The sequence below is a fragment of the Nanorana parkeri genome, unplaced genomic scaffold, assembly GCF_000935625.1.
Source record: "Nanorana parkeri isolate BGI_ZX_2015 unplaced genomic scaffold, ASM93562v1 scaffold630, whole genome shotgun sequence".
In the NCBI taxonomy this organism is placed as follows: domain Eukaryota; kingdom Metazoa; phylum Chordata; class Amphibia; order Anura; family Dicroglossidae; genus Nanorana; species Nanorana parkeri.
In genome coordinates, this window is record NW_017306898.1 from 695900 (window position 1) to 717875 (window position 21976).

The 21976-nt window shown below is 45.2% G+C and overlaps 1 protein-coding gene across 5 annotated transcripts in view; it reads left to right on the forward strand.

Moving 5' to 3' along the window:
• PDE4B (phosphodiesterase 4B) overlaps positions 1-21976 on the forward strand; it is a 247534-nt gene that overhangs the window by 213740 nt on the left and 11818 nt on the right. For 4 of the 5 annotated variants that reach the window (XM_018563088.1, XM_018563089.1, XM_018563091.1 and 1 more), the window contains one exon: positions 6311-6423. In XM_018563088.1, coding sequence (XP_018418590.1) covers positions 6311-6423 — 113 coding nt within the window. Of the gene's footprint in view, positions 1-5939; positions 6147-6179; positions 6424-21976 lie in introns of those variants that run through there. The other variant, XM_018563093.1, reaches the window with a different exon arrangement.

Below are 21976 nucleotides of genomic sequence, written 5' to 3' on the forward strand. Positions count from 1 at the left end.
GAAGTGAGCGAACACATACCGTTGCTCGCGCACTTCTCAATCCTGTCCCTGCAGAGAGTCGTGACTGTCACTCACGGCTCCCTGCAGGAATTCCCCCCCCCCTCCCCTGTCCGATCCTCCAGCGCTGAACGGACGGGGGAGGGGGCGGGTAGAGCTGGCTCTGCCTCTTGATAGGCAGAGCCAGCTTAAGGTTCATTCACAGACTCTGTCAACTCTCATAGGGGCAGCCGGCGCGACATTAGCCCAGTACCTGGTCCCTGTAACCGATGAATATTCTCTCTATAAGGAATAAAACACATTAGCTCTTTAAATGCATTCAGGGAAATTCTCTTTGCGGCTTATACTTCTTGGGGCTCTGTGCTGGTGTTATAGCAGAGATGGCATCCTAGGATCCCTTTAAATGATCATGGATATAGGATAATCGTCTGGAGGGATATTGCATGGTTGTAGTGATGCTGGGGATGCGTTTATTCTGCAGATGCATGCAGCAGGCACCGGGGCTCTGTGTATGGTGCTATGGCACAGAAAAGCATCCTAGGATATTTTTAACGGAACATGGATATGATGGAATTGCCTGGCAAGAGAATGCACAACGTCCCGCCATCCTTGCAGAATTCAGACCACGTCCCTCCCTGAGCTCTGCAGACTGGACTTATTCTGGCCATGCAGGGCTCCCCCTCTGTGTCACCACATTGGGGTGAGGGGGGGGGGTCAGAAGCCTGACCCAATAAAGGTGTGCGTGTGATGAATCAGAAAGGAACATAAACACATTACGTCGCTTTGTTTCCATTATAAATAGTTCTAGAACACAAATCATCGGCGTGAAATCTTCTCCTTTATGGTGACTGTGTAAATATTAAACAGCGGCAGGGCAGCTGCGACCACGGAAGGCGGAGGACCCGGCGCTGATCAGTGATTAACTCGCAGGCGACAGTTCTGGCGGCACGTACTGCCTGCACGTCCCTTCGTGTCATGTGATCCGAGGAGGGTAAACATGAAACCCCCTTTGCATCACTCTCCCCAAATACATGTGCTCCGCGTTCTACCCCCTCCCCACACACGTTACTCAGACCGTATAACGTGCCGGCAGGAGATATAGGCTCGGAGCTCAAGGCACACTCGGGCGTCTTGCTTTTTTGGACCTAAAATTTATTCTGGCACTTAAGGCATGCCACATAAGGAATCCTAAAATGTAATGCGATAGCGCTGACTCTTGCGTCCTGTGGTAGCTATCTTATGTGCAATCAGGATCCATGCTGAATGGCTGCAGAGAAAATCAATGGCAGGGTAAGGCATCTAGAGATGATATTGGCTGGCATGAATCACTAAGGAGATAGGAGCAATGAAGGACCTGCGCTGTACTGCACTACGAAGCAGCAAGCGCAGCATGTGTATGTGACAAGCTAACAGGGCTTCCCCGTGTGTGTATAGTTACAATGCGTACCTAGAAACAAATTACAATGGGGGGAATTTATCAAAACTGGAGCAGACAAATTGTGGAGCAGATTTGCACTGCAACCAATCAGCTTCTCTGTCTCATTTTCAAATCTTACCTGAGCAAACTGAAGAGAGAAGCTGATTGGTTGCCATGGGCAACTGCTCCAGATCTGTCTGCTCCAGTTTTGATAAATTCCCCCCCCATTGTATCTCCATCTTCCTGGTGCTGTGGGACTTTTACACAATTGATGTTTTATGTTCATTTTTGTGAACTTTTCCAGTTGAAGTTCACGCTGCTCATATTTTGCCTTCCCCGGTCCCCCCCAATTTATCTCCTAAACTATAATTTTACCATTATTCACTTATTTTAGACCCAGTGACGTCATCACTGAGTCCATGTGTTGCACTGTGCAATGCAGGCAGATCATGGCTGGTGGGAGGGGCTGGCAGGATGATGACCATAGCTTCCTTAAAACATCACAGCACCCTGCCTCAGCCCTAATGCAAGCAGTGGGATGGCTCTTGGGAGGAGTTATGCAAAAGCCTTAACAGGTGGGTGGAAATGGGCCTTCCTAGGCTGCATTTGCATGCAGACCTCTCCAAATAATGTCAAGAGGGGGGTGCGGCCCGCACCCAGGCGTCACCATTGGAGGGGTGACACCAAAATGACTGACAGTCATTTTGTTGTCGCCCCCTATGAAAAGTTGGGCACTCGGTCACGGACCGAGAGCCCGACAGTGTCAAGAGAGAGGAGGGGACCCGGTGGCATACCTCATCCCGCCGGGTGAACGTCCCCTCCTCTCTCTGCCGGGGTCCATCACCAAGATCGCGCACTACAACGTCACGCGTATGCACAATGACGTCACGCCGGTGTGTCACCCGGTCTCCGCTCTGGGTGACACCCAGCCTCGAGACGCCCTAGGTCAGCGGTGGCAAACCTTGGCACTCCAGCTGTTTTGCAACTACAAGTTCCATGAGGCATTGCAAGGCTCTGACAGCCACAGACATAACTCCCCGAGGCAGATGCATGTTGGGATTTGTAGTTTTGGCACAGCTGGAGTGCCAAGGTTCGCCACCACTGCCCTAGGTGATGCTGAGCCTCCATGAACTGAAATCCAATGAATAAAAGGGGCGGGTCAGGGACAGTCAGGCTGGGAAAGAAGCGCTAGATGATGTTGGACATCTTCCAGCCAGGAAATGAGGCGGAGCTCTATCTGACTTGCTGCAGCTTCTTATGCACCTTGTGAGACACTCACAGTGTGCAGTGAAAACAGAGGAAGCCATTTCAGTCCAGAAGAGGAGCCGGTGTTCTGTCGAAAATGACTAACTCGTCGAGATCTCCAACTCGTGACGTCACATCCGTTGGAGACTTCGAGGAGATGGCATTTTTACAAGCCTCGCGCTGACGTCCCCATTTGCCGTCAGTACGCCTGTGCAGCCTTGCAATCCTCATCGAGTTCTCCAACCGGCCTTGGTACTTGTGCCATGGGATGCCCACGCAGGCGCACTAACGCAAATTGGAGAAAGTGATCCCGCGCTTAGGCGGCCTCACAGGCGCAATGACGGGAGTTGGAAATCTCGACAAGTTGGACATCTTGATAGAACACCGGGTACGACTTTGCAAGGGTGAAAGGGAAGGTCGGGGCTCAGATTTTACAGGGAAACATAATCCTAATGGTGAGCAATGGGACTCATCACAGCATGAAATGCGGACTTTGTATCTCCAGTAACTCAGGATGTTGTAAAGCTTCCAGGGAAATGTTTTTTGTATATTCGCTATGAAGAGGAACTGTCATTTCTTAGTGTCTGTTATATCTCTGTGTAACGCAGCCTTAGGGAGAGAACTCTGTGTGGAAGCAGTGGTCTCTCTGCACCCGTCCAACATGCTGCAACAGTATCAATCCAGCTTACTAAAAAAAAGGCTTTTAAGTGATATTAAAGCAGAATGTTTTTAAAGGAGAACTATGAGGTGAGTGCTTTTCACTCACCTCATAGTCCTAGCCGACCTGTGACAATGAGACTGTGACAGGTCGGCTCAGTAGATCGGGAAGTGAGCGAACACATACCGGCGTTCACTCCCCCCTCGATCCTGTCACAGCTCTCTGCCGTGACAGGGGAGGGGCTGGATTCACCCCTCCCCGCTCCGATCCGCCAGCGCTGACTGGCGGAACGGACGGGGGAGGGGGCGGGTAGAGCTGGCTCTGCCTCTAGATAGGCAGAGCCAGCTGTCAGTCACGCAGCTGGGTGGATCCCGGCACAATTGTCGGGATCCGCTTCAGCTGCGGCGTCTCAGTATACCGCGAGCTGTAGCTCTGGGTGACGGGAGGACGCTAGTTTGTGTCCTCCCGTTACCCTAAGGAGAACTATGGGGAAAAGCCCTGAGCCCTTTAAGCTATTTCAAATGCTAATGAAATCACTTACAATGGATGTTGCTCCTTGATGTTTAAAAGTTGTAGCTTAATGTGGAATCAGCTGGTCCCCTGAACGCTGGTACTGGTATCCTGTTTTAGGATGGCTCCTTTCCCTTGCAGGGTCCTCTCTCCTGACACTGTCGGTCTCTTGGTCTACAACCGAGTGCCCGACTTTTCAAAGGGGTGACATGTCAACCCTCCAATGGTGTCACCCGGGTGCGGGCCGCAGCCCCCTTGTGACGCCACTGTACACAGTCACAGCAAACCACTCCCCTCCTTCCTGCTTCCACCCTTCTACAAGCCAGTAGATGGACATCTACTGGAGACTGCTCTGTCCCTTGTGATTTTGTTCTGAACAGGAAGTTCAGTGAAGCCGAGCTGAGAGAGTTGGAGCTGTTCAGAAACATGACTGTAAATCCCCGTTCACACCTTCGCATTCCATGAACATGCACCAAATGCGTGTCACGCGCGAACTTCGACACGCGTTCACGGAACACGTCCAAAACGTGTGTTGCGCTTGTGGCGCCAATACTTGTTAATATGACCCAAACGCGGCTGGGAAGTTGCGCACTTTGTTGACGCGCATTAAGCCGCGCACGATCGCGGCGGAAAAAGCACAGGAGGCAAGCGGCAGAATTTGTCACATGAGCTACTTTCCCCCGTTTGTCGTGCGTGCGGCGCGGCAAGTGCAGGAAAAAACGCGTGCGAATGCAAAGCATGTTCCTGGTACGCGGAGGTGTGAACAGGGACTACGTGTTGGGGTAAAAATGTGAAGAAATACGTCGCTGGGCGATGAGTATATATATATATATATACACAGTGTATATCTATAATCCAACATGGAGGCTGTTGTGTTTGTTTATAAAACGGTTTCTAACCCGTCAGGATTATTTTTTTGTAATCTGTGGGAGAGATTTCCCCTCACTTCCTGTCTAGCAGACACTACAGGGAGTGAAGGAAATCCCCTCTTAGACGGTTGTCACCAGAACAAGTGTTCCCCTCTGTTCCTGTTCAGATGAGAACTCTGGATTTTGGATTCAGTCCTGGTAACGCCTGCTGGGTTTTTCCTGCTACCTGGGGCTCTGTCAGGGAGATTTCCCCTCGTCTCCCGACCTTCTGACAATAGTTAGTGAGATAAAGCCAAAACAAATTACAAGATCACATTAGTAGCTGCAACATGTCCCTTCAATCCAGAGACTTCTTCCTGCCACTAGATGTTTTCTGTCTGATGGCCAGCATCATTGACCCCACTTCCTCTGAGCCCAGGTCACCCTGGACCCACCCCCAGCCTGTGGATAGTGAAAGGAGTAGCAGTACAGTGATGAGCTCATCTGTCACCCTGCTTTCTCCTCCTTTCAGCATGCTCCTTGTCAGCGCATGAACTGATTGGCTCCTAGTGCTGCTTTTTCCTCTTACACTCCAGCCCTGCTGTACATAGGCTGCCGCCAGGTCACATTCAGGTGCATTTCATGATCTGTGAATGATTACAGAGCTGCAGTACTGTATGTATTTTAGAGATGAATTGGGTTTGGCTTTAACAATTGGGCATAGGGCCACTTTGAATAAACGTCTTTGTTTTAAAGCTGAACTCCGGGCAGATATAAAAGACACAACAGAGCAGCTCTGCAATCAATAATACGTGAACCTGGTATCAGAATTTTGCAGTCACTGTACAGCAGGGCAGGAGTGTGAGAGGAAGAAGCAGCTCAGTAAGATAGTAGCATGCTGCTAGGAGGAAAGAGGAGAGTGACAGAGAGATGAGCTCATCACTGTGCTGCTTCTCCTTTCACTGGGGCTGGGGAAAACAACTTGGGCTCAGAGGAAGCGGGTTGATACTAGCCATTAGACCTACCTGTAGAGCACCTAGTGGCAGAAAACATGTACTGCGGGGGGAAATCTCCGGGTCGAAGATTACAGCAAAGACTACATTTGTTATTTTATGTTTTCATGTTCATCTTGCTGTTTTTCTGCTGATCTCCTAATTCAGGTGTTTTCCTCCTCACGTAAACTCCCCCGAGCCCTGATTATAAGATTTTGCAGCGTTTCCGAGGAATAGGAAACTTAGGAAAGGCGCGCGTTGCCTCACCGTGCCCCGCGGCCAGCGTCTGATTAATACTGAGAAGTGGTGTAAGCAGCTTCTGAGGAACGGCAGAGCCGCGCTGGAAATCTATGCAGATCAGCCTGTCGGGTCAGTTCCTCCTCCTAGCACAGAGGAAGTGTCTGACATCAGCAGAGGGCTGATAGAAAACAGGCAGGGCTGGGAGTGAGGCAGCAGTGTGCTAGTTTCTAGTGAGGAAGGCAGAGCAGCAGCAGAGCAGCAGCAGCAGAGCAGCAGCAGCAGAGGCAGCCCATAATGAAGGAGCATTGCTCTTCTTACAGCACTGTGTGTCTGAGCTGCGTCGCTCCTGAGCCCACCATGCAGAGCCTGGAGCCTGACTACATGTCAATGTGCTTGTTTGCAGAGGACTCCTACCAAAAACTAGCCATGGACACATTGGAAGAGCTGGACTGGTGCCTGGATCAGCTGGAGACCATTCAGACCTACAGATCGGTCGGCGAAATGGCATCCAACAAGGTGAGGACGGGCTTCTTGGTTGGCTAAAAAAAAAAAAAAATTTTTGTTGGATACTTGGGTTGAAACAAAAAGTTTGTCACCATGTGTATGATTCCTCTGCTTCATCTTCTTCTTCCTCCTCTTATTCTTCATCTTCTTCTTCCTCTTTTTTATCATATTATTATTATTATTATATTATAATTATTCCTTCTTCTCTCCTCTTTCTTCTTCTTTTTCTTCTTCCTCCTCTTCTTCCTTATCTTATTTTTATTATTATTCATCTTCTTCTTCTGTCTTCTTCTTCTTAGTCTTCTTCTTCTTATTCTTCATTTTCTTCTTCCGCTTTTTTATTATCTTATTATTATTATTATTCCTTCTCCTCTTCTCTTTCTTCTTCTTGTCTTCTTCTTCCTCTTATTATTATTATTTTTCTTCTTCCGCTTCTCTTTCACCTTCTTTATCTTCTTCTTATCATTATTAATATTATTCTTTTTCTTCCTTCTCTTCTCCTTCTTCCTCTTCTTCTTCCTCTTATTATTATTCTTTTTCTTCTTCTGCTTCTCCTCCATCTTCTTTATCTTCTTCCTCCTCTTCTACTTCGTCTTCTTCTTCTCTTTCTTCCTTCTCCTTTCGTCTTTCTTCTTCTTTTTCTTCTTGGTCTTTCTTCTTCGTCTTCTTGCTCCTCTACTTCTTCGTCTCCTTCCTCCTCTTTTCCTTCCACGTGTAATTGGCTTTCAGGTCGCATTTAAGAACGTCTTTGTATTCCTGGCTCGTGCATGAAGTGGCTCTCTAGCCCTTGTAGAAGTACAACCTGGCTCTGGGTCTTTTATGTCTTTATGTTCTGCAACAGATGGAGACTTGCATGCTGTTTGGGTGGCCGATGGTGTTTTCTAGTCTCTATTCTTTTTTTCTTTTCATTTCCTCCACATGTATCCGTGCAATCTTCACCTCCAATGGTCCTACACGCAGCCTAAATCTGTTCTTTCAATGCAAGATGTTTTTAGATTTGTTCATATAAACAGGTCCATGGTGGTATCATGCATGATCGGGTGGGTGTAATAATTGAGCACTCCCCGACAGACATCTGCTTACCCTTATGAGGATATGAGAATGTGTATGAGATATGAGAATGTGTATGAGATATGAGAATGTGTATGAGATATGAGAAAGGTCTCTTTGTGAACACGTTTATGTGTAATGCGGTCACAATACAACGAGACCACGCAACGTCCGAGACCCACGGTGGGCTTTTGCAGAGCGAGAGCTTGAGCCGGGCTCACTTGTGGCAGCGGCAAGATCATTTTTAAACAATTGCATGTAATATGATTATTTTACTGCCTTCCCTGAAGGGATCATTTAATATTTGGTTTACAAAATGAAATCCGCATTAGATCTGATTATGGAGAATTGTTACGGAGGAGTCGTAGTAGAGTGTTGAGGGGAAATTTGAAGTAGCAAGTCAATAGATGCAAACTTGCTCTATGGGCTTTGGGCAATGCTTGTACCGAGGTATGGCGTGTGCCTTTGACCCCGCGAAGAGTTGGGGGTAAAGATACTAACGAGGGTTACAGATAGAATTCTTTATATGGTTTGTGCTGCTGATTTGCTGATTGTTCTCCTTTGTATCCTAAGAAGATCCAAAGATCAGTTACTGCGTATTTATTCATTTTTATTACTTTCTACTTCTATTATTATTTTTCCTTTGCCCGGATCTTGGAGCGTGATTGTGTCTCTTGGTGGAATAGATTTAAGCTTTGGGAATGTTCTCATATCCTCTCATATCCTCCATAATATATCTGAGCTTATGATATATAAGAACAGATCAAATGTGTCCAGCTTGCTCCGGGGGCTATTGCTACTGTAGCATAAGGCGTATTGTTGAGCACACTGTGGGTATGATCGTTAGTATTCCGTGTCTTTCTATCCACGGTGGAACTACAAATCTGAGCATTCCTCCTGTTCATATGGGGATGTGGCTCTCGAGTTAATGGCGACCGCTCTGCAGAGCATGCTGGGAGTTATAGCTTGGCAACAGATGATTCTGAAAGCGAACAAAGAAACTTCATTAAAGTGCCATAGGCTTTGCTTGTAGACGTGAGCTCATCATTGCCCGCTTTGGCATACTTCGCCCCGGATCGGGCAATGGGTGCTGGGTTCGTGGCCGGGGCACATAGTTGGTATGGATTTTAGGAGTTGATTGTTTCCCCAAAGATGGGGCTGGCACTGGTGTTGTCTGCACACGCTCAGACAATGAGCATACTTGTCAATGCAGATGGTCAACAGTTGGATTTGATGATGACATTCGATATCTTCTGTCTGTAGCTTTAGTGACACGCCATTGTTGACTACTGAATGCAGCTAATTAAACTGTCTGCCCCCTTTCCTAACATTGATCGGGTGTGTAGAGCCTTGTCTGGGCAAACTGCGGTTGGTTTTTCCAGCTGCTGCAGAGCTGCAGTATCCCCCATAGGTTATGATGGGAGTTGTATTAAAGGGATTTGCTGCAGGAGCTACCTTAGACCAGGGAACAGGGTCCAAATTCTTTCGGTAGAGTGATGTAAACGTCTGTATCTGCTGAAAACCTTTGCACCTTCACGCCCACTGTGAATGTATCTTGAGCATACGTGTACATGTGTTTGGTATGTATCCCTTCCAGAGTGCACATATGTCATATGCACAAGACACACACGCATAGACTTTTTATTGTGTACACACTGCAATCATTAAAGCAAAACTTCAGCCAAAAATAACAAGATACAAATTATTTTTAAAAAATATATCAGCGTTTGCAGCAACATTCACCTTCAATCCAGAGATTTCCCCGCAGTATATTTTTCTGCCACTAGATGTCCTCAGTCTGATCATTCAACCCCCTTCCTCTGAGCCCAGGTAATCCTGGACCCGCCCCCAGCCTCTAACTGGACAGTGAAAGGAGAAGCAGCACAGTGATGCGCTTATCTCTGTGTCCCTCTGCTCTCTCTTCTCCTATCAGAGTGCTCCTTGTTAGCACATGAACTGATTGGCTGTTCGTGCTTCTTCTTCCTCTTACACTCCAGCCCTGCTGTCAAGCTGATACCAGGTCAATTCAAGGTACTTTTACTGCTTGCGTTTTTAAAAAAAACGCATTTAATGATGTATTACCATATACAGAGCTGCATTAATCTGTGTTTTTTATATTTGTCTGGAGCTCTGCTTTATATTTTAAATAATGCCGTTCTAATGAACTTTACAGCAGCTTTTTATAATCCACTTCTCAACCAGAATCAGATTGTGAGAGGGAAGTTATACACATGTGTACTATACAGGCTTCACAGCATAACATGTTTCAGGCACTGAGAGCTGGAGGGGGAGGTGTTTGTGCAGCTTACATTGGGAGGGGCTGGAGAGAAGGGACAATGCATCACTCATAGGTGCCTATATGCAATACAGAGGAGAGGCAGCAGACAGAGCGGTGACACCGGAAGCTACAGTAATTGGCACTGGTATCATCCACCTGGATATATATTTCAGGCAGTGGAGCAGCTAGACATTCTGTCACCCGGGAGGCAAAGGCTCAGAGCTGCTCCTCCCCAAAGGGAGAGGTTCTCATCTGCAGACCCAATGGTACCCCTCCTAAAGCGGCAACTGGGGCACCCCCCAGCTTCGGCCTTGGTTTCAGGGGTGTGTAAAATCACAAGGCGGTCTAGATGGAGCCGTGCCAGGTGGTGTGTTTGCTGCTCGCCTGGAGTTGTGCTCGAATTAAGTTTTCTTGCAGGCAGCTGGTAGGAAGCCACTTTCAAATAAGAGAAAATAGGAAACAATTTGTAGAACTGGAGAAAAGCAGAAATAGAACTTCTGTTCTCCTAATTACAAGTCAGCGTTTGTGGATGTGGTGCACTGCCTTCCTGTAAACACATCTCCGCTCTTCTCCTTGTCACATGTGTACTCTACAAACGACAACAAGGTGCCAATCTCCCAATTTCGAGCAGAAAGCAAACATTGCTCACATCCAGTTAAATGGACACACATGGCACAGCAAAGATTTGTGCGCCAATCAAATGGTTTTGGTTGAGTTCTAAAATTCTTTTTAGCAGGATAAGAGCAATTAAGTGATAGGTTGGGAATTGGTAACATGTAGAGTGACAAAGGATGGATGAAGGAAGGGTGAATGAAGACACCATGCGTGGACTGGCAATGGACTGCGCACTCACACACCATCTCATCACATCACATTAACAGGGTTATTCACAAAAGGGTGAATAGTTTGGAGAAGGCCGGAGAAGTGAACAATCTAGGACAACATAGCTGAACTGGAAAAATTCTCCAATTCAGCTCACTTTCCAGTTCAGCTATGTTGTCCTAGATTGTTCACTTCTCCTGCCTTCTCCAGACTCTTCATCCTTATGTGAATAACCCTGTAAAAACATTACAGGAGGACCTGGATAAAGTAGGGGAGTGGGCAACTTTATGGCAGATGAGGTTTAATGTTGCAAAATGTAAAGTAATGCGTTTTGGGGTTAAAGCAGGCAAGCGGAATACACATGGGAACTCCACTAGGTAAGTCAGAAATGGAAAAAGATCTGGGGGTCATAGTAGACCACAGATTAAATAATAGCTTGCAATGCCAGGCTGCGGCAAAAACAAAGCGAGCAGAGGACTGTCTTGTATTAAAAAGGGAATGCACTGTAGAGACAAAGCAATAATTTTGCCACTTTATAGATCATTGGTTCGGCCTCATCTGGAGTATGCGGTTCAGTTTTGGTCACCAGTCCACAGAAAGGATGTCCTTGAGCTGGAGAGGGTCCAGAGAAGGGCAACTAAACTAAATAAGGGGCTGGAGGAGCAAAGCTATGAGACAAGGTGACTACATTTAAACTTGTTCTCGCTGCAAGTGAGGCAATTAAGAGGGGATATGATTTTGATGTACAAAATGTTTAGTGGTGATGGAAACATCAGCAAAAAACTCAAAAACAAATACTAGAGGCCACCTCCGAAAATTGGTGGAGAAAAGATTTAACCACAAAGGGCGTAGGGGCTTCTTTTCACTCAGAGCGGTTACATTTTGGAACTCTCTGCCACAAGCAGTGGTATCAGCTGAGAGTATTGATTCATTCAATAAATCAATTAGATACCATCCTCAGAGACTGTAACATACAGGGTTACAGGTATTCTTAAAAACTAGATCACACAGGGACTCGTGTACACGCATGCGCAATCACACACAGACATTTAAAGGTTGAACTCGATGTGTCTTTATTCAACCTCAAATACTATGTAACATTGTTAACTACATAGTAAACCATTGCAGACCTAGTGCAAGGAACAGTTCAAACAAAATTAATAGATTCATCTGGTTTAGTTCAACTTCCTATCAACGTCTCATAGATTCCAGTTTTGTAATAAACTTTAGTCATGACGTGTTCTCTCGGGCTTGTCCCATCTTGTGGAGTTCCGTCATGTGAACTAGGAATGAATAAATCAATGTGGGATTCTGGCACTGTTAGAGGCAGCTGTATCAGTTGGAAAAGCTTTGGAGCTTTGTGTCTATTGTATACAAGTTGGATTTTGAGTGCCTTGGCTTCCTGGTTCAGAAGAGAGATGAATGGTAAATGGTCAGTCGAGACGATAGGGATATTTTAATTCTAGGGAGAGTCTTGTGGGCAGGATTCTTGTATGTCTTGGATACTCCAAAAATGGGCTCTCCGTGATGTAATTCCCAACTCTGTTCCTGTCCACCTGGGAGTTTTCGGGTGTTCCCACCCAACTTTGTGTGTTCTAGTTCCTCTGGTTACATTCTACATGATATAAACTATTTGGAGAGTGGAAAGACATGGTAATGGGCATTGCAGGTGTGCAGAACCAGAAATGTAAGTCTCACCAATAGAATCTCCAAGAGATAGAAGATAGACAGGGGGGTTTTAATCTCCAACTTCTACCGAAAACTGAAATGTGGACTTATTCCCTAACGCAGACATACAGCATAAGACAACTTTCCCATGCAGATCAACCTGCCCTGTTATACCTGTATGCTGGGATCTTATGGCAGCTGTTCATTATAGTAGACAAACTGATTGGTGGGCTCTACTACGATCAGTCTCCAAACATCTTCATCAGACGTGACCAAATGCATAGGTATATAGATAGGTGACTAAGTGTGGGTTCCAGTAGACCATGAGAAGGTTGACCACACATGGACAATTCCTAGTCCAAACTTGGCCATCACCTGTGATTCTCCAGAAAGGACGGGGCCATGTAAGTCTGACCTATGGCATGACAAGGGGTGCTTTTGTCACAAATATACATTTTGCAACTTGGCACCACAAAACTAAAATTTTTGGGCATCTTTCCGCTTGACTTATTATTAATCTTAAAATCTTTAGTCGTTACTTATTCATTACCATTCTGATGACATCTGACACCATCACATGCATGTTCCAAATGGGAGATTGTCTATTTGGGGAATCATCCACGAATCTGTCTCAGGCCTGTGAGTGGCCTTGGAATCTGATATCGAGAGACCCTGAACAGCGTGGAAATGGACAATTTTTTAGAATCTTTTAGATGGCTGTTTGGAAAACAGGATGTTTTCAGCAAGAATGAGAGGAAGAGAGTGAGGAATGAGCAGAGCCGACAGGAGCAGCAATACCCACTATCTCCAATAACACAGTAAAATGTGACCCCTCTTCCTGACCTCTTCACTCTCCGAGCTGCCGGCCCCATGTTACCCCAGCCAAACTACGTCATGGAAGCAGCAGTGCGGGCAAGGCACAGCTGTTAAAAGTGTGACTCTTGTTTCCTGTCTCCTTCCTGACTTAGGTAGAAAAAAAAACTCCACAATTGCAACAACAAAAGCCTCTGCTCTCTATCCAGACTGCAGGGGATTAGCCAAATTGTTTCAAGACTTTCCATAGGTTTCATGCAGAAATCTTTCAACATGGAAAAGAAAAACACCCCGAGGGTATTGATTGTTTGGGAAGCCGGTTGGATGTCGGCTGTAGTGAATTGGGGAATGGTCCAATTTCACAGTCTGGAACTTAGATTTGACCCCAAGTGTAGGGAGAAGTTTAAGAGCTGCCACGGATTTTTTTATTTTTTTTTTAGTACACGGAGCCGGGTCTTTAACTATTTCAGATGTATTCAATAGCATAGCTCTGAGAACAATGGAAAAGGTGACTGATAAGAGTTTATGGTCTCAATTCTGCTGTATGCCATTCCCTTTCTTTCCCAGGAGACAACAGGGAGCCTACAGTGGGTGGGGTTGAGAATATCTTGGCATATTCACTTGGCTCCAATGCACTACAATTGGGAAAAAACTCAAACAAAATGAGAGATGGTAGGATGTGTCCCCTGAGTTTTTTTCAAAGCTTAAAGGACAACACCACCTTAAGTGAACTCACCCTCCTGAATGCAGCCCACCTGGGATGATACCTACCTTCTTTCCTGATCCAGCGATATCTCCTCCACCAACGTACCAGCCAGTTCCGCTTCATACTGTGCATGCACCCCCATTCATTCCTTTGGGGAAGCCCTACTGTTGGGAGGCCACCATGAGCACAGCTACCCCTAAGAATGAACAGGACCAGTGCATGCATGCGCAGTATAAAGAGGATCGGGCTGAGAGTGTGCCAAAGGAAAGAGTGATGGATCAAAGAGGAATGTAAGCATTACTCCAAGTGGGCTGTACGCATGTAAGTGATGGCATTTATTAAAGGACAACGTCACAAAAGATGGTGCCACCAGACTATTCCGAAATTTGGCGCCAACAGGGACAGCGATCACAAAAAGTTATTTTGACATTTTTGACAAGAGGAGACTTTTAAGCAAAGATAATGTCACTTCCCGGAATCCTCTCCGTTCACCGGAGCTAGCACACGCAAGAGTTAATCCGAAAGATGCAGCGAAAAGGCGTAGGGTCAGGCCGCACCGCTCACACTTCTGAGCGTCTGCTGAGCGCGCCCAGGCCAGCGACACCTTTGCCTGGTTCCTCAATGCGGTCCTTATCCCCGGCCTCTCGGCAGAGTTTAAACACATAACTCAGAGTGCAACATGACAGCTTGGCAACTGTCTGCGGGATTTTATTTCCAGGGACACCGGCACATGTTTCTTGGAGGATAAATACGGGTTTGTTCAGCTGATTTACTCCCGTTAATTAGCTTCTCGAGGAATGTGGAAAATGTGTTTGCCAGGATGTTAGGGAAAATATTTACCATCTCACTTCATATTCACCTTTTTTTTTCCCTTTCCCCCCAAGAGCATCACATAATAAAACATAGACTTTTTATTTTATGGTATTAGGACGCGGCATCTGGAGCAGCACAAAGGATTCTGGGTATCTGCCTGCATACACACAACCTAGCGTCTTTAGCTCAGAGCTGCCCAAATATTCAATATATAATGTGTGTATATATATATATATATAAAAAGAGAGAGAGAGATAACACTGACAATAAAAAATAAAAACAAATAACTGACACTATAATAAATAGCAGCAGTATACTAACAAGTCCTAAACATGATATTAAATAGATGAAAGAACGACAAGTCTTATAAAAAGAGTTTCCCCTAGGCCTTGATGTGGGTGCGCTAATATGGAAGTCGGCGTGAAAACAATTCCGTGTTTTGATAAGAATTCTTTAAGAACAATACACTCCGGTGATGTTTTCTGCCATGTGTTTTACCTTTTTGCATTTTTTTTCCCCATTTGTAAAATTTCCTGGCGCCGCATATTCGGCTGTTCGACCCTTCATAAAAAAAAACCTATGACTAAGTTTTGCAATGACTTTGTCGCTCTGGATGTCATTGTCTACTGAAGTAGTCAGGAAGGAAACTGGAGGCATCCAGAGGACACAATAGATAGTTGGAATTGCGTAAATTACTTCCTCCGTAGTCCCTCAACGCCCCCCCAAAAAAATCGTAATAAGGAACTAATTAGAAGTTTGGCCAGGAGCCGCTCCGGTTTAGAGGAAAAGAGAAGTAAAAGCAACCAAGTTACCGGCTGTGTTTTCCATCATGTGGACAGAAGAAAATCAGCTGTAACCTCCATCGGGCCTCATTTGCTGCTCGCTAAGCCTTTACTAGCGCCGGCCACGTGGAAATTGGCGTGACGGCCTGTGAGCCAGTAGACAAATGTGTTTGTTTTTATAACAGTGTAACACAAAACACAATCAGCAAAAAACTTTTTACATAATAAAATAATTGTTTTAAAGCCAAACTACCCTTGCAGTGAAAGGATTAAGGACTCATCCACATGGGCGTGCACATCCATGCAGCGTACACACTATCTGTGTCCAAGGACCTGCACACATGTGCAAGTTTGGGTTGGCATGTAACTGCATGCAGCTGTGTCCTCCCATAGGGGAGCACAGGCAGCTGCACGCAATTACACACCCCACCCGACCCTCCCGGGAGCAGGTCTCTGCACAGGCATGTGGATGAGCCCCTAAATGATCTTGTACTTTAAAAGAACCCTAGTCCTCACTCCCATGGCAGCCGGCCCTCTCCCCCATCAGTCCTGCACTGTATGTGATGACATCATAGTGCGACTGATGGAACGCGACTTCAGGGGATTGGTCGTTTAGAACCCCTGTTGAGTTTCTATTGTTGCCTCGGTCCCCATGTTGCTTGTGTACCCTCCATGTTCACTGGGACAGAAAGTGATGGGAAATCCAAAGTTTTTGGGAAACTTCCAATGGGGACACTTGTTTAGGTGACAGCTGTCTAAGAAGAGATTTCCTTAGCTTTGGAGACATTTTCTTTCACTTCCTGTTGTCTATATAGGACAGGAAGTAAAGGGAAATCTCCCATGTGGGACATAAATGGCAAAAAAAACATGACCTGGGTTTTAATCCCTCCCTTGTCTATCAAAAATATGAAGAAAAAAAGTTGATCATAGATAAGGATTTACTTTAAAAGTCATGAGGCCATTTCTTCAGTTGCAGCACACCAACCTCCCTATGCAATATACTCCGCACCGCAGGGTTGGGGCATCACCGAAGCTTGCACACAACTGTAAATTGACCAGAAGCTTATAGTTGCTTCATGACCCGTGTTGGCCTCCGATGGGACTTTTTGAACAACAGGGCTACAGCGTGTTCTTAGCTCTTGCATGAACTTTTTCTAATTCCATTTAGTGCAAAGCAATTCGGCCACCTTGTTCCCGGAGATCCGACTGGGTGACTCTCAAAAGGCCGCAACCAACAGGAAACTAGCAGGACAGACAATGGAAGGCAACGTGACATTGGTACTGATACCCAACAAAGGGCGATTATTTTGTACGGGACCCCTCGGAGTACGTGTATCTCCGCTAATTGACACAAGACTTCCTAAACAAAGGAAGTTCTGTTGGGAACAATGGGGCCTGGCACGTCTGTCATCAAGAGGGGGCAAAGCTGTCCTTGACGTCCCTCAAGCATGGTGAAACGACACGTACGAAGATCCACCTAATGTCCCCTGCCACTCAGTGGTTTTGGGCCCCGAGCCAACAGCCTATGTGCCTGAGCGCACAGTTCAGCGGGCTCGCCCGTTCTTGTTGACTGCCAGCGGAGATAGTTTTGCCCACTTGTACGTGACTCTTCCTCCTACTCCTGCCAAGTTGTTTAGTCTTCCTATTACTGTACGCTAGCTGCTTCTATACGATTTTTCTTGAAGATAACAAAAGCCTTTCAGGAACACAGGCCCATTAAGTCATTCGTCAGGTCATAACAAGATACTCAATTTCCTTTACTACCGCCAACAAAACCACTGGCCTATGTAGTGCCCCTAACGTGGCCTTCTTTAACCCCTACTTTTTTTTAAATCACATTTGTACCTCATTTCCATTAACTGATTCCATATACAAGTTGGTAGATTATTTTTTTTGGGATGTATTTTTCAACACAGTGCTGCCAGTCTAACTCTGGGGGATTTCTAACAGGAGAATATTTGCTTCTCCTTTATTATAAAATCAACTACAAAGGAAGATTTGTATTGCTAAAATGCAGTATAAATGTAAGGGCAGGGACCTAGCTTTGTTGTCTGGCAATGTGTCTGTTTTCCCTTCCCTTGCAACCCACCAAATTTTCCCAACTTTGTCTTGGGAAGAGTAGGCACACCCGTTCCCACCTCACCAGCAGGATGATACTTGACCGAGTGACCAATCACAAGGCTGAGCACTGTCATGCATAGGACCTCTCACAGGCCTTTCACAAGGGCAATATTTCTAGCTCAGGCAACCTGGGCGCCCCAGCTGTTGTGGAACTACAAGTCCCATGAGGCATTGCAAGATGCTGAAAGCCACAGGCATGACACCCACAGGGGCATGATTGGTGAGTGCTGAGGTTGACTACCCCTGTTCTGGTGTCTGGTATATTATGGGGCGAGGGGCTCAGTTTATCAACTTATTTAAGACAACATGTTCACTTTAAGCTCTGTAGATTGTTGCACTTTTCAGGGCTATTTAAACTTTTTCCTGTTTAATTATAACAGTTATAAGAGGAGATCCTTATGATAACTCACATCCTCCTCCTCCATGCCCTTAAGTGACATAAGTGTCTATTTCCTGTAGGAAATGACATCCTGTGACATCATTATTATGTAACAAGTGTCTCTTTTCTATTCTTTATTGGTTCAGTGAACCTTTAAAACAATTCCCCGTTATTAATTTTTTTTAATTTCAATGCTATCACCAATTATTCGTACAAAGCTTCCACAGCCTCACAGAATGTAAATGTCCTTTCGTTCTCCTTATGATTAAATTTTTTTAAACTGTATTCAGAGATTTTGAAACAACTAAGGTTCCATCTGTTCCGCTTTTCTTTGCATCTCAACCATGTAAGCGGCGGTGATCGTGTACGAGGACTTCCTTTTTGTGTTCTTTGACATACAAAGTGGTAAACATCTGCCTTTAGAAGGGGGATACTGAATTTCGAGACGTTAGTCAGTTGTGTGTGGGAAAGTGCAGCGTCTGACGAAAGTTTGCATAATCTGCCACGCCATGCGTCAAAAACGTTAACCTCATTACATGCGAAGGCGAGTTCTGCCTCATCCAGAAAACCTTTTTACGCCCAGAATAAAATGTCACCTCTTTGCGAAAGTTTACTACAGTCATAAATATCAGCAGGATGTGTCTATAATGTCAGGTGATGTGCACCGACGGTGCACATGCTGTTTTACTTTACATATCCCTGGTAGTTGAGTGTTGCCGTGCGTTCACCTTTAGGAGCGTATTTTCTTTCTCTGTAGTTAAGGAACTCCAGGTAAAATTTTTCTTAACCTATGCAGTGGGGCTCGTTTTTATCTAGGTTCAAAAATTAAACAGCTGCAGTACTGTATATTCAATTTTTGTTCTTGGTGTTTTAAATGAACCCCGTCACATACTTTGACATGGAAAAATCTAACGTATTATGAAAAAAATACAAAAGCAGAGGTTGCTATCAGTGGAAAAACCCCCATGGACCAGAGAGTAACACAGCTAAAGTTTTAGTCCTAACTCTTCCCAAAGTCAAGCTCGGCTGACCCTCCCTACCGGTCTCTTAACATGATGGACAGCCTCACTAACCAATAGCGAGGCTCAGAAGCTGAGCAGGGGCAGAGCCAAGCTCTTAAAGGAAAAGATTTGCATATTTTCATTTGTCTATAACTCTGGATCTACTGACAGTTCCGACGTACTGTTTTAAGCGAAGTTAACCCGCGTAGAGGGAAACTTGCAGGCTGCCATTGTTAGAAAATGCTGCCGATCTAATGTATTAAATTCATTTTGAGTCTGAAATGCATATAAGGAGCATTTTGATAAACGTGTATTTACTGTACGTTGTCACAATGCAAAGATGCAGGTATGTCACTTTAAGGGGTCAGTGCACTCAAAAGTGATTTTCAGTTATAGGTGGGCTGAGATAACCCCCTGGTCTATTTAGACAGACAGATAGATCGATAGATAGATAGATAGATAGATAGATAGATAGATAGATAGATAGATAGATAGATAGATCGATAGATAGATCTTGTAGGGCTCTTTCAGGGCTCTTTCACCATACCTTCTGGCCTACCCATACCTACTCGTACCTTCTGGCCTATTCATACCTACTCATACCTTCTGGCCTACCCATACCTACTCATATCTTCTGGCCTACCCATACCTACTCATGTCTGGCTCAGTTCGTAGCCACCTCGGGCTCAGGCTAGAACACTCTTACAACAGCCATGGCCGGAAACACACAGCAATCTCCATGCCGCAGACCACGAGAGATAAAAGAGACCGTTGGGTGGTGCAACGTGCAGCGATAACTGAAACGGCCTTTTAGAGCAGACGGATCCTTCTCATTTTCCTGTCCCCGGTTTGGGGAAGGTCATTGGTTGCCAGTCAAGAGAATTTATCTTTCTTCTGCAAAAAAAAAAGTTTTGCAGAAAATGATTAACGTCATCAGAAAGCCACACAAACCATGAAATGAAAAGTCTGGCAACCACTTCCTGTCAGTAATGCCGGCGATTATGTAAAGTGTGTGGATCCAGGCTCAGGGCTTCGCGAAACCATGGCAGATCAAACGGACGCTTTACATCTGTTTATTTTCTTCTGTACGTGAATGTGTAGGTTGTTAACGAACCGCAGAATTTAGGAGGAACTTTTCAAAGATATGAGGCATAGAGACTTGTCCTGTCTATGGGTTTTCTTTGGTTTGAGTAGATCATAACACAGCCAATAAAATCTCATAGAAGCTTTAGCACGGTAAAGGCCAACGCTTGACTTTCACATGAGTCCATTGTAGCCACTATCAGGCAGTTGATCCAGATCATTGATGTGCAACTGATGCCACTGGGGCAAGTGCATGTCGACAGGAAGTGGCTGAAAAGGGCTGGAGGAGAGTTTCTGAATGGTTTCCGCTTTTCGTGCTGCTTTTGTCATACTCGGTTAGACAAGAAATCATTGAATAAAAATTCACACGAAATTGCCCGTCCTTGCAAACCGTGACCTTTCCCTCCAGGCATCTCCAGCAAATGGCAGCGCCATTCCCGAAAAGAAACGTGCAGTCTCTGGGTGGGGGGAATTTTCTATCGTCGCCGTTCGCCACAAATGTAAACACAAACATGCATTGCCATTGATTCTAAACCGCATCCCCACGCACATACCCAGTAAGTGAAGAACGTGCACGGCCATGCACAAATGTTTAGCCAAAAATAGTGCGTTTCCAGCTTGTTAAAAATGAGCACACAAAAGTATGACCGGGCCCTCAAAATTTGCTGCCTTCAAACTATTTCCCAATCTATTTTAATCTCCCTCTAATCCCTCAACCACCTATGTATTTAAAACATTGCAAATTATTTTCTCCTATAGTGTTAGTAAAAAGGGACGCCGATAAAACGCCATCCCTGAGAGTGGCGTCATATCGTTATAAAGCTGGCGGTCACTTTATATATGGAAAATTCCCAGCTATTCCTGCAAATGCATCGCAACATTTAAAAGAGAAAAAAGAAAATTGGGTCAGCAACGCAGCCGAGAAGAATTTGGGACACTGTGGCTCAGTGATCCACGTATAACACGCCGGCAAGAATGCGCAACCTGCATTAGCGCGGCACGCGAAGGGTTAATAATAAAAGGGGGATGCCTTGGGATCCCACCGTGAGAATTCTTTGCAGGAACACCATATTTAATGAATGATTAAATCCAAACAGGGAGCTGTACAGTAGAGAGGGACCATGTGATGGTGTTGCCATGACAACAGAATATTCCTTAAACTGCCTATGGCTGAAGCTGCTCGCTCCTTGGATTTGCACACTGCATCTCTAGGTTTCCCACGAATAGAGCAGATCGGAGAGGGGGGGGAGCGGCCTCGGGGGTGATGTCATCCCTAGCTTGCTGAAACTGAATTATTTAACACAGGGCCAAAAACAATAGCTGCAAGTAACCCAAAGTCTGCATCAGTACCATCTCCCTGACGAAACCCAAAATCTGCATCCGCACCATGTTTCTGACAAAACCCAAAATCTGCATCAGTACCATATACCTGACAAAACCCAAAATCTGCATCTGTACCATATCCCTAAAAAAAAAAAAAAGAATCTGCATCACTAACACCTCCCTGACAAAGCCCAAATAATATAATTATACAGATATTAAACACAAATTACTCATTCACTCATTACTATGCTGTAACCAATAGCAACCAACCAGTTTAATATGTGCCGGAGAGGAGATGTGTTGTCCATTATCAGTGCCATGGTCCTCTGCATCTGAATAAACCTGAATGATAATCATTTTGCAAAATTCAGAGCACTGGGGAAAAGAAATCCAAAACACGCAGAAATATCCTTTAAATAGAGCATGGACAAAAATAACTCTCCCTCCATTTTATCTTCAAAAATGTGATTGCATCATAAAAATATTTTTTGGTCCTTTCGTGCAGAATAAAACTTTTATTGTCTTTTAAACTGGACCCTCTAAATAAAAAATATATAATTATAATAATAATATTAATAATAATGAAACTCTTATTGGCATTTGTTTGTGCCACGGCAGCAAGGGTTAATTGCCAAGGCAGATATGTGCCACCTCCGGGGGTGGTGATGCTGTATTCAATTATGCAGGGGCTTCCACCATCTTAATCTTCTCCCTGTTCAGACAGAG